The 12,524-nt window shown below is 40.9% G+C and overlaps 1 protein-coding gene across 3 annotated transcripts in view; it reads right to left on the bottom strand.

Moving 5' to 3' along the window:
* Positions 1 to 2,300: 2,300 nt before the first annotated feature.
* The window catches only part of LOC111978607 (phosphatase and actin regulator 2-like), a 100,229-nt gene continuing 90,005 nt past the window's right edge, over positions 2,301 to 12,524 (bottom strand). For all 3 annotated transcript variants that reach the window (XM_024008751.2, XM_024008750.2, XM_024008752.2), the window contains 4 exons: positions 7,041 to 7,102; positions 5,645 to 5,782; positions 4,973 to 5,049; positions 2,301 to 4,812 (listed from right to left, as the gene is read on the bottom strand). In XM_024008751.2, coding sequence (XP_023864519.1) covers positions 4,797 to 4,812; positions 4,973 to 5,049; positions 5,645 to 5,782; positions 7,041 to 7,102 — 293 coding nt within the window. In that variant the 3' untranslated portion in view covers positions 2,301 to 4,796. The remainder of the gene's footprint in view (positions 4,813 to 4,972; positions 5,050 to 5,644; positions 5,783 to 7,040; positions 7,103 to 12,524) is intronic.

Raw genomic sequence — 12,524 nt, 5'->3', positions numbered from 1 at the left:
TGCATACTATGTTTGTACAGATGAACGTGGCACCTTCAGGCGTTTGAAAATTGCTCCCAAGGATGAACCAGACTTTGGAGGTCTACAATTTTTTTCCTGAGGTCTTGGCTGATTTGTTTTGATTTTCCCATGATGTCAAGCAAAGAGCACTGAGTTTGAAGTAGGCCTTGAAATACATCCACAGGTACACCTCCAATTGACTCAAACATGTCAATTACCTATCAGAAGCTTCTAAAGCCATGACATCATTTTCTGGAATTTTCCAAGCTTTTAAAGGCACAGTCAATTTACTGTATGTAAACTTCTGACCCACTGGAATTGTGATACATGAATTATAAGTGAAATAATCTGTAAACAATTGTTGGAAAAATTACTTGTGTCATGTACAAAGTAGATGTCCTAACCGACTTGCCAAAACTATAGTTTGTTAACAAGAAATTTGTGAGTGGTTGAAAAACGAGTTTTTAATGACTCCATCCTAAGTGTAGTAAACTTCCGACTTCAACTGTATATATAATATATAATATTATATACAGTGGGAGAACAAGTATTTGATACACTGCCAATTTTGCAGGTTTTCCTACTTACAAAGCATGTAGAGGTCTGTACTTTTTATCATAGGTACACTTCAACTGTGAGAACGGAATCTAAAACAAAAATCCAGAAAACACATTGTATGATTTTTAAGTAATTAATTTGCATTTATTGCATGACATAAGTATTTGATCACCTACCAACCAGTAAGAATTCCGGCTCTCACAGACCTGTAGTTTTTCTTTAAGAACCCTCCTGTTCTCCACTCATTACCTGTATTAACGCACCTGTTTGAACTCGTACCTGTATAAAAGACACCTGTCCACACACTCAATCAAACAGACTCCAACCTCTCCACAATGGCAAGACCAGAGAGCTGTGTAAGGACATCAGGGATAAAATTGTAGACCTGAACAAGGCTGGGATGGCTACAGGACAATAGGCAAGCAGCTTGGTGAGAAGGCAACAACTGTTGGCGCAATTATTAGAAAATGGAAGATGTTGAAGATGACGGTCAATCACCCTCGGTCTGGGGCTCCATGCAAGATCTCACCTCGTGGGGCATCAATGATCATGGGGAAGGTGAGGATCAGCCCAGAACTACACGCAGGACCTGGTCAATAACCTGAAAAGAGCTGGGACCACAGTCTCAAAGAAAACCATTAGTACCCACACTACGCCGTCATGGAATAAATCCTGCAGCACACGCAAGTCCCCCTGCTCAAGCCAGCGCATGTCCAGCCCGTCTGAAGTTTGCCAATGACCATTTGGATGATCCAGAGGAGGAATGGGAGAAGTCATGTGGTCTGATGAGACAAAAATAGAGCTTTTTGGTCTAAACTCCACTCGCCGTGTTTGGAGGAAGAAGAAGGATGAGTACAACCCCAAGAACACCATCCCAACCGTGAAGCATGGAGGTGGAAACATCATTCTTTGGGGATGCTTTCTGCAAAGGGACAGGACGACTGCACCGTATTGAGGGAGAATGGATGGGGCCATGGATCGCGAGATCTTGGCCAACAACCTCCTTCCCTCAGTAAGAGCATTGAAGATGGGTCGTGGCTGGGTCTTCCAGCATGACAACGACCCGAAACACACAGCCAGGGCAACTAAGGAGTGGCTCCGTAAGAAACACTCAAGGTCCTGGAGTGGCCTAGCCAGGTCTCCAGACCTGAACCCAATAGAAAAATCTTTGGAGGGAGCTGAAAGTCCGTATTGCCAGCGACAGCCCCGAAACCTGAAGGATCTGGAGAAGGTCTGTATGGAGGAGTGGGCCAAAATTCCTGCTGCAGTGTGTGCAAACCTGGTCAAGAACTACAGGAAACGTATGATCTCTGTAATTGCAAACAAAGGTTTTCTGTACCAATATTAAGTTCTCTTTTCTGATGTATATGTACCCAACTTATTGTGGGAAGCTTGTGGAAGGCTACCCGAAAAGTTTAACCCAAGTTAAATAATGTAAAGGCAATAATACCAAATACTAATTGAGTGTATGTAATCTTCTGACCCACTGGGAATGTGATGAAAGAAATAAAAGCTGAAATAAATCACTCTACACTAATATTCTGACATTTCACATTCTAAAATAAAGTGGTGATCCTAACTGACCTAAGACAGGGAATTCTTACTAGGATTAAATGTCAGGAATTGTGAAAAACTGAGTTTAAATGTATTTGGCTATGGTGTATGTAAACTTCTGAACTTCAACTCTGTATATATATACACACACACACACACACACATATATATATACACATACACATATATATATATACACATACATATTTTTATATATAAATATATACAGTGCATTCGGAAAGTATTCAAACACCTTGACTTTTTCAACATTTGTTACGTTACAGCCTTATTCTAAAATTGATTAAATTACTTTTTTCCCTCATCAATCTACACACATTACCCCATAATAAGAAGCTTTGCAGGTAGCCTCGTAGTTAGAGCGTTGGGCAAGTAACCAAAAGGTCACTGGTTCAAATACCCGAGTCAACAAGGTGTAAAATCTGTCGATATGCCCTTGAGGAAGGCACTTAACCCTAATTTGCTCCATGGGCACTGTACTACTATGACTGACCCTGTAAAACAACACATTTCACTGCAGTGTGTGAATTCAGCGTGAATTTTTTAATTTTTAAGCGGATCTGATTGAATAGAGCCCTAAGTCAACATATTACACCATTTCAGTGGCCATGGGATCACTTTTATTCTATGTAGGTAATACTGAACGGTTATGGCATCTTCTTCCTGAGCATACACCGTTGATGGTTCGCATAAATGGTATCTATGTATGTGATCAACAACAGAACAATAAAGCAATTTAGAGGCATATAATGCACATATAGACCTCCTATATGCATGATGGATATGGGAGTGGCAATACATGTACAGTACCAGTCAAAAGTTTGGACACCTACTCATTCCAGGGTTTTTCTTTATTTGGACAATTTTCCACATTGCAGAATAATAATGAAGACATCCAAACTATGAAATAACACATATGGAATCATGTAGTAACCAAAAAAGTGTTAAACAAATCAAAATATATTTTATATTCTTCAAAGTCACAACACAACTGATTGGCTCAAATGCATTAAGAAGGAAAGAAATTCCACAAATGAACTTTTAACAAGACACAGCTGTTAATTGAAATGCATTCCAGGTGACTACCTCATGAAGCTGGTTGAGAGAATGCCAAGAGTGCAAAGCTGTGATCAAGGCAAAGGGTGGCTACTTTGATTAATATAAAATCAAAAATATATTTAGATTTTGTTTAACACTTTTTTGGTTACTACATGATTCCATATGTGTTATTTCATAGTTTTGATGTCTTCACTATTATTCTACTATGTAGAAAATAGTAAAAATAAAGAAAAACCCTTTAATGAGCAGGTGTGTCCAAACTTTTGACTGGTACTGTATATACATGAATATTATGTACAGGCATAATTCAAAGATACAGTACTCACATATGAACAGCACATAGCGCCATCAATACAAAACTAATCCTGTACATCACATCACATGTAAAAATCTATCGGGTAATTGGCAGTAAACTTGTGATCATGCATCTGATATACATTATGTACAAAAAATCCATAGAATGAGAAAAACATTGGCATGAATACTATGGTTCCCCTCCTATATTCTACAGCTGCCCTTAGCAGTCTGAAATGAATGTAAATTGATTGGTGCACCTCATCACAGAAATATCAAAGAAATGCTTCACATTTTATGACCAGGAAAAAAGCTCAATGGATTCATCTGGGACCGTAAAATACTAACATTTATCATATACTTTCAAACTACACAGACCATCCATTATTAACAGCTCAACCAATCTGAAGGGCAGACCAATGTGTTCTGAACTTGCTCTAAATTTGGAAAGAGAGAATGGAAGAATAGCCTACATAGATCAATAGGGTTCACTCTGCTCTGTCTCTGTAAAAGATATGCTCAATAATGGTAAGTGTTCCAGAAAACATGACAAAAACAGTAACGATACATATTCCTTACTATCTAGGCAAAATTCATGTTGTCCCAGCCACTTTGAGATCAGCATCAACAATCACCCCTTAAAACAAGACCCAAACACCTTAATTTCCACCATCAAGACCACGTGGCGGTAAACGTAACCATTTCTTCCTAACACCTTGCCATGCACTTCCATGATTACGTTAAGTTAAGGACTATGTGTCTGATTTGGTTATATTTGTCATTGCACTGTTGAGGAAGCGTGCAAGTAAGCATTGCATTGCACGGTTTACGTTATATCCTGTGCATATCACAAATAAACATTGATTTGATTACTGTTACCTTTGGCTGGACTTGCCTAACCTACAACATTGTCATAGTTGCAAAACCATTTCCCTTCCAGTCCATGGGGACTTGGTCAAGGCCTGTTAAGGTGCTTTAGGGAAGTCAAAAAGTATGTAGGTAATGAAATCAGTGCTGTGTTACAAAGTGCAACAGTTTTGTCCTTCATGGATACTGGCCTCCCTCTCTGTCACTTTTCACACAGCACTAAAGCCCAGTCTGGTCTGTGTAAGCAGGTGTGGCCCAATGTAATCAACCTCTATTGATCTGTAGAGCTGGAGACAGGTTGGCCCTGGGAGACGGTGTCCATGTGTCCGTGCCTAGGGGCATCCAGGCCACAGGGAAAAGCCCGATGGTGAAGCCCGCAGCGGGGAGAGAGAGCCTTTAGGCAGTGCCGGCAGCCGACCAGCACCCCCACTGGAGATAGAAATGCCTCAGGGCCGATGGAATCTGCCAAGGCACAGGGAAACAGACACTGTTGGATCAGAACTGCAGTCTGCACCTTATAGCACACTGTTACTAGGCCTAAATCAAACAACAGTTTATTATCTTGTGTGACTCATAATGAAGTGTAATGGCTGGGGATCAATAACGTTCAAGTTGTCATTACCTGGTAAATTGCTTGCTCTCTTCATGAACTTCCATCTCTTTGCTTTTGAACTCATTCAGTTCTTTACGGATAGCAGCCTGAGGGAATATAAACATTAAGTTCTTTACGGATAGCAGCCTGAGGGAATATAAACATTCAGTTCTATATGGATAGCAGCCTGAGGGAATATAAACATTCAGTTCTTTATGGATAGCAGCCTGAGGGAATATAAACATTCAGTTCTTTATGGGTAGCAGCCTAGGGAATTTAAACCATTCCAGTTTCCTTTGATGGATAGCAGCCTGAGGGAATATAAACATTCAGTTCTTTATGGATAGCAGCCTGAGGGAATATAAACATTCAGTTCTTTATGGATAGCAGCCTGAGGGATTCATAGATTAATTGTCAAATTTATGGATTCATTGTCAAACTATCAGACCATCAATAGCTTCAGACAGGCAACATATTTAATATAACTGAAGATTAAATTGTAGATAACTCATTATCTGTGAATAATATATTTATAGCATTGTTCAGGTAGCTGGAATACATGAGGAAGAAAATGCTAACAATTTTTTTTTTAATTATGCCTTTTTATAACCTCTCTTATTCCAAGTATTTAATGGCATTATGAATGTCAAGTCTTTTAGTCGCTTTAGCAATAACATTATACAGTAGGAGTCTGGAACACACTTTGTCAGCTGGCGTGAGCCTGGCCCAGGGTTTGTCTGCGCGACGGTCATAGTCCTTAGCATCTGTGCACTCCACGTACTCATTGAAGCGCAGAATCCGCCGAGCCACCAGCTCTGCTACTGTCGGCCTCACACTCAGCTATACAAACACACACGAAATATACAGAGTGGACAAAACATTAGGAACAACTGCTTTTTCCATGACATACTGACCAGGTGAATCCAGGTGAAAGCTATGATCCCTTATTGATGTCACTTGTAAAATCCACTTCAGTGATTGTGGCTGAAGGGGAGGAGACAGGTTAAAGAAGGACTAAGCCTTGAGACAATTGAGACATGGATTGTGTATGTGTGCCATTAAGAGGGTGAAAGACCAAGACAAAAGATTGAAGTGCCTTTGAACGGGGTATGGTAGTAGGTGCCAGATGCATCAGTATGTGTCAAGAACTGCAACGTTGCTTGGTGTGTATCAAGAATGGTCCACCACCCAAAGGACATACAGCCAACTTGACACAACTGCATTGGAGTCAACATGGGCCAGCATCCCTGTGGAACGCTTTCGACACCTTGTAGAGTCCATGCCCTGACGAATTGAAGCTGTTTTGAGGGGGTGTTCCTAATGTTTGGCATACTCAGTGTAAGTAGCCAGTGATTGACAACTGTAAAGTGTGACTTCTAGACAAGACAGCTGCGGCATGGGAGATGGATAGAGAGTTGTTGGAAGAGTTTAAGTCCTTCCACAATGCCATATCGGAGCATTGTGTTGAAACTACAGTCCAGTTCTCATTATATCTAAGGTCAAGCAGTGTTGGCCTAACCCTGGAAAATTCCCTCTTCCCCCTGCCACCACAGGGGCGAGCAATCTGAGGAATTTCAAGCAGCCTGATACTACACTGAGGCATGCTTCTCACACAGAGCTGGAATGCCCTACAGTATGCACTGTGGCAACTGAGTCATACAGTTGCTGTATTTTGGCCTGTCAAAAAACTCTAAAATTATGAGTTTGTTATTTTCTATTATACTTTTTTAAACAATGGAATAAACACAATCATCTGCCTCCACCTTCAATGTGGGTTCTGAATGTGACCATGTGTGCACCCCCTCACATTGTATAACCCTAAATGAGTTTGACATTTGTTTGGTAATTCATAAATTAAGAAATTGTTTGGTAATTCAGTCAATGAGATTGACATTTTATTGGTAATTCAGAAACTAAGACATTATCTGGTAATTCAGTGAATGAGTTTGAAATGTGTTTGGTTCCAGTTTATTCAGTTCCGGCTATGTCCACCAGATGGATATGTGTACCACAAATATCAACACAAGTCATCAGACATAAAATCAATGAGATGCAGACATTCAGCAGGCTTACCTAAACATAGTATAAATGACAGTACCTTTCGGGAGAGCCTCCTTTTAATCTCTTGTATGGCTTCATGTTGATCAGCATCATTTGTCTCTGCAGTGAAATTAAAAAGAAGTTGTAAGTAGGCCGGGGTGGTACTTTACTACCCAATATAGCGATTATTAATTAAGCAATGTGGTCATCTACAAATGGATGGAAAAGATAGATCTGGAAATGATACGGTGCTTATCTTTCCAATTGATGTTGGAGTGTGCCTTATGGCTACATCTACAAAACAGATGTCCTGGAGTATGGAATTATCTCAACAGAAGTCTGCTTTTGAGGTCTGAAAACATCTTACAAACTTAGATTTTAGAGTTGTATTTTGTTAACCATACATAGTCAACCCTTTAAACCTGAGCCCAGCATAGACCATTGATCTATTCTTCAACAGGTAGTTGTTGAGAGTCTAACAGATGTGCATCGCGTCCCTGAGAGGGACCTGAGAGGGCTACTCATCTGCTTTCAATAAGGCAACAGCCAGTTAACGGTTCTCTCTCTCTTAGCCACATGCATTATGATTCCACCATAAAGATCTCATAAATAATGCAGTAACACCCAAGCAAGATGACAACAACAAAATGGCCCCCTTTCACTGCTTCCTGTTTAATAGACAGGAAGTCTCCATGTGAACATTGACCGTATTACAGGAACATGTTTGTGCCTGTTCATCAACTGGTATTAAGATTTTTCTGTGAAGTGTTCCGATGCACTTCAGATAAAGTTTGATTTGATTAGAACAAAGTTAGCTTCTAGCAGATATAGAGAATGATCAGGTAAACATACATGTAGGATCTTTATTTGAGCCAGTTTGCTACAGCAGGAAAATAATCCTGCAGCAACAGAATGTGCATCCTCATGTGGATTACACTTAATAGACACTTTTCTAGGGGTTGATACATTTTTCGTAAGGGAAAATCAATCAGAAATTTCWAAGTGGAAATTACAAACTTCAGAAGCCTTTTAAAACCTAATATGCACTAAGTTCTACTGCAACTGGGTGATCAAGTTAAGATTCTAGATCTGTAAAGAACACATTCCTATTGACTTTTATCCTGCCATTCTCTGACCAACAATGTTTTAACTGTCTGGCACAATAAGAGCTCAAGATGTTGTCCTCTCAAATTGTTTTATTTTGACTGGTCATGCTCAATCTGGTGCAATGTGTTTCCCCACATTGATTTACTAACCAATAAACTGGGCAAGCAGATGGGCCATCAGTCGATAACTGGCCCCCCTTCATATCAATGGACCACAGGAGGTACGTGGCACCTTAATTGGGGAGAACTGGCTCGCGGTAATGGCTGGAGCGGTTTCAGTGGAATGGTATCAAATACATCAAACACATGGTTTAATGCCATTCCATTTGCTCCGTTCCAGCTATTATTATGAGCCGTCCACCACTCAGCACCCTCTAGTCTACGGCAATGCACCAATAGACTTTGATACACAACTATCCAAGCCAGAAGAACAACTTCACCTTAGTCTTGGATTCTAGCCGGGCTAATTCATTCACATACAATGTCTTCTAATGAAAACCTGTAAGGCTAATTCATTCACATACAACCTCTCCTTATGAAAACCTATAAGGCTAATTTCTACACTACCAGTCAAAAGTTTTAGAACACCTACTCATTCAAGGGTTTTTCTTTAGTTTTACTATTTTCTACATTGTAGAATAATAGTGAAGACATCAAAACTATGAAATAACACATATGGAATCATGTAGTAACCAAAAAAGTGTGATATAACAACACGTCTAAGACATATTTGTACATTTGAGATTCTTCAAATAGCCACACTTTGCCTTGATGACACGTTTGCACACTCTTGGCATTTCTCAACCAGCTTCACTTGGGAATGCTTTTCCAACAGAGTTGTTGAGCACTTGTGGCTGGCTTTCCTTCACTCTGTGGTCCGAATCATCCCAAACCATCTCAATTTAGTGAGGTCGGGATTGTGGAGGACAGGTCATCTGATGCAGCACTCCATCCTCTCCTTCTCTGTAAAATAGCCCTTACACAGCCTGGAGGATTTTGGGTCAATCCTGTTGAAAACACAATGATAGTCCCACTACCCAAACCAGCTGGGATGGCGTATTGCTGCAAATGCTGTGGTAGCCATGCTGGTTAAGTGTGCTTGAATTCTAAATAAATCAGTGGCACCAGCAATGCACCCCCACACCATACACACTCCTCCTCCAAGCTTTACGTGGGAAATACAGAGGAAGATTATCCGTTCAAAAATCTCCAATTTGGACTCCAGACCAAAGGACAGATTTCCACCGGTCTATGTCCATGCTTGTGTTTTGGCCAGGCAAGTCTCTTCTTCTTATTGGGTGTCCTTTAGTAGTGTTTCTTGCAGCAATTAGACCATGAAGGCCTGATTCACAGTCTCCTCGAACAGTTGATGTTGAGATGTCTGTTACTTGAACTCTGAAGCATTTATTTGGGCGTAATTTCTGAGGCTGGTAACTCTAACTGAACATATCTCTGCAGCAGAGTAAATCTGGGTCTTCCATTCCAGTGCGGTCCTCATGAGAGCCAGTTTATCCTAGTTGCTTGATGGTTTGCGACTGCACTTGAAGAAACTTTCAGTTCTTGAAATATTCCATATTGACTGACCTTCATGTCTTAAAATAATGATGAATGTGATTTCTATTTGCTTATTTGAGCTGTTCTTCCATAATATGGACTTGGTCTTTTACCAAATAGGGCTATCTTCTGTATACCACCCCTACCTTTCACAACACACTGATTGTTTCAAACGCATTAAGAAGGAAAAGAAATTTCCACAAATTACTTTTTATCAAAGGTACACTGTTAATTGAAATTGCATCCAGGTGACTACCTCATGAAAGCTGTTGAGGGAGAAACGCCAAGGGTGTGCATGGCAAAAGCTGTCTGCAAGGCAGAAGGGTGGCTATTTGACGAATCTCAAATATAAAATATTTTTGATTTGTTTAACACTTTTTGTTACTAGCATGATTCCATAATGTGTTATTTCATTAGTTTGGATGTCTTCATATTATTCTGCAATGTGAAAATAGCAAACTAAAGAAAAACCATGGAATGAGTAGGTTTTCTAAAAAACCTTTGACCGGTAGTGTACACCGTCTCCTTATGGAACCTGTAAGGCTAATTCATACACCGTCTCCTTATGAAACCTAAGGCTAATTCTACAACCGTCTCCTTTATGAAAAACCCGTAAGGCTAATTCATACCACCGTCTCCTTAATGAAAAACCTGTAGGCTAATTCATACACCCGTCATCCTTATGAAAACCGTAAGGCTAACTCATAACACGTCTCCTTATGAAACCCGTAAGGCTAATTCATACACCGTCTCCTTATGAAAACCCGTAAGGCTAATTCTACACCGTCTCCTTATGAAAACCTGTAAGGTATATCAATACACCGTCTCCTTATGAAAACCTGTAAGGCTAACTCATTACACCGTCTTCTTATGAAACCCGTAAGGCTAATTCATACACCGTCTCCTTATGAAAACCCGTAAGGCTAATTCATACACCGTCTCTATGAAAACCCGTAAGGCTAATTCATACACCGTCTCCTTATGAAACCTGTAAGGCTAATTCATACACCGTCTCCTTATGAAAACCTGTAAGGCTAACTCATACACCGTCTCCTTATGAAAACCTGTAAGGCTAATTCATACACCGTCTCCTTATGAAAAACCCGTAAGGCTAATTCATACACCGTCTCCTATATGAAAACCCGTAAGGCTAACTCATACACGTCTCCTTATGAAAAACCTGTAAGGCTAACTCATACACGTCTCCTTATTGAAACCGTAAGGCTAATTCATACACCGTCTCCTTATGAAAACGCCGTAAGGCTAATTCATACACCGTCTCCTTATGAAAACCTAACCATATACTCTCAGGTTAGTTAGCGCGTTTGGCATGAAATCATGCGCACATGCATTTTTCCCGGGACTACCTCAATCCAGCCATTATTATGAGCCGTCTTCCACTCAGCAGCCTCCACTGCAATGCAACATTAGACCTTGATGCACAATCCAGAATAACAACTTATTATGAGCCGGCCATATTAATGGCTAGATTGAGGTAGTCCCGGGAATCGAACCAACTATCCTGGCATTGCAAACTAGAGGACCACTAGTCTAGCATCAACCTTTGAGTGAATGGGATAACGTCATCAGCCTATTAAGGTCATGTGGAACTGAACTGATCTATAATGACCAAAGACAAACAGGGACTGGGGCCAGTGTGGTCCTGTCTGTCTGTGGTCTGACTGGGGCCAGTGTGGTCCTGTCTGTCTGTGGTCTGACTGGGGCCAGTGTGGTCCTGTCTGTCTGTGGTCTGACTGGACACCTCTCCCTTTTATGAAACCCGATAAGGCTAATTCACTACACCGTCTCCTTATGAAAACCCGTTAAGGCTAATTCATACACCGTCTCCTTATAAAACCTGTAAGGCTATTCATACACCGTCTCCTTATGAAAACCTGTAAGGCACTCATTACACCGTCTTCCTTCTGAAAACCGTAGGCTAATTCATACACCGTCTCCTTATGAAAACCCGTAAGGCTAATTCATACACCGTCTCCTTATGAAAACCCGTAAGGCTAATTCATACACCGTCTCCTTATGAAAACCTGTAAGGCTAATTCATAACACCGTCTCCTTATGAAAACTGTAAGGCTGAACTCATACACCGTCTCCTTATGAAAACCTGTAAGGCTAATTCATACACCGTCTCCTTATGAAAAACCGTAAGGCTAATTCATACACCGTCTCCTTATGAAAAACCGTAAGCTAACTCATACACCGTCTCCTATGAAACCGTAAGCTAACTCATACACCGTCTCCTATGAAACCGTAGGCTAATTCATTACACCGTCTCCTTATGAAAACCCGTAAGGCTCATTCATACACCGTCTCCTTTATGAAAACCTAACTATATACTCTAGTTTGTTAGTCGCTTGGATGAAATCATGCGCACATGCATTTTTTCCCGGGACTACCTCAATCCAGCCATTATTATGAGCCGTCTTCCACTCAGCAGCCTCCACTGCAATGCAACATTAGACCTTGATGCACAATCCAGAATAACAACTTATTATGAAGCCGGCCATATTAATGGCTAGATTGAGTAGTCCGCGGAATCGAACCAAACTATCCTGCATTGCAAACTAGAGGACACTAGTCTAGCATCAACCTTTGAGTGAATGGGATAACGTCATCAGCCTATTAAGGTCATGTGGACAGAACTGATCTATAATGACCAAAGACAAACAGGACTGGGCCAGTGTGGTCCTGTCTGTCTGTGGTCTGACTGGGGCCAGTGTGGTCCTGTCTGTCTGTGTCTGACTGGGGCCAGTGTGGTCCTGTCTGTCTGTGTCTGACTGGGGCCAGTGTTGGTCCTGTCTGTTCTGTGTCGACTGGGCGCAGTGTGTCCTGTCTGTCTGTTGGTCTGACTGGGGCGCAGTGTA

The sequence above is a fragment of the Salvelinus sp. IW2-2015 genome, linkage group LG18 (assembly GCF_002910315.2).
Source record: "Salvelinus sp. IW2-2015 linkage group LG18, ASM291031v2, whole genome shotgun sequence".
In the NCBI taxonomy this organism is placed as follows: Eukaryota; Metazoa; Chordata; class Actinopteri; order Salmoniformes; family Salmonidae; genus Salvelinus; species Salvelinus sp. IW2-2015.
The sequence above is the reverse complement of the archived record's forward strand: the minus strand, read 5'-3'. Positions and strand labels throughout refer to the sequence as shown.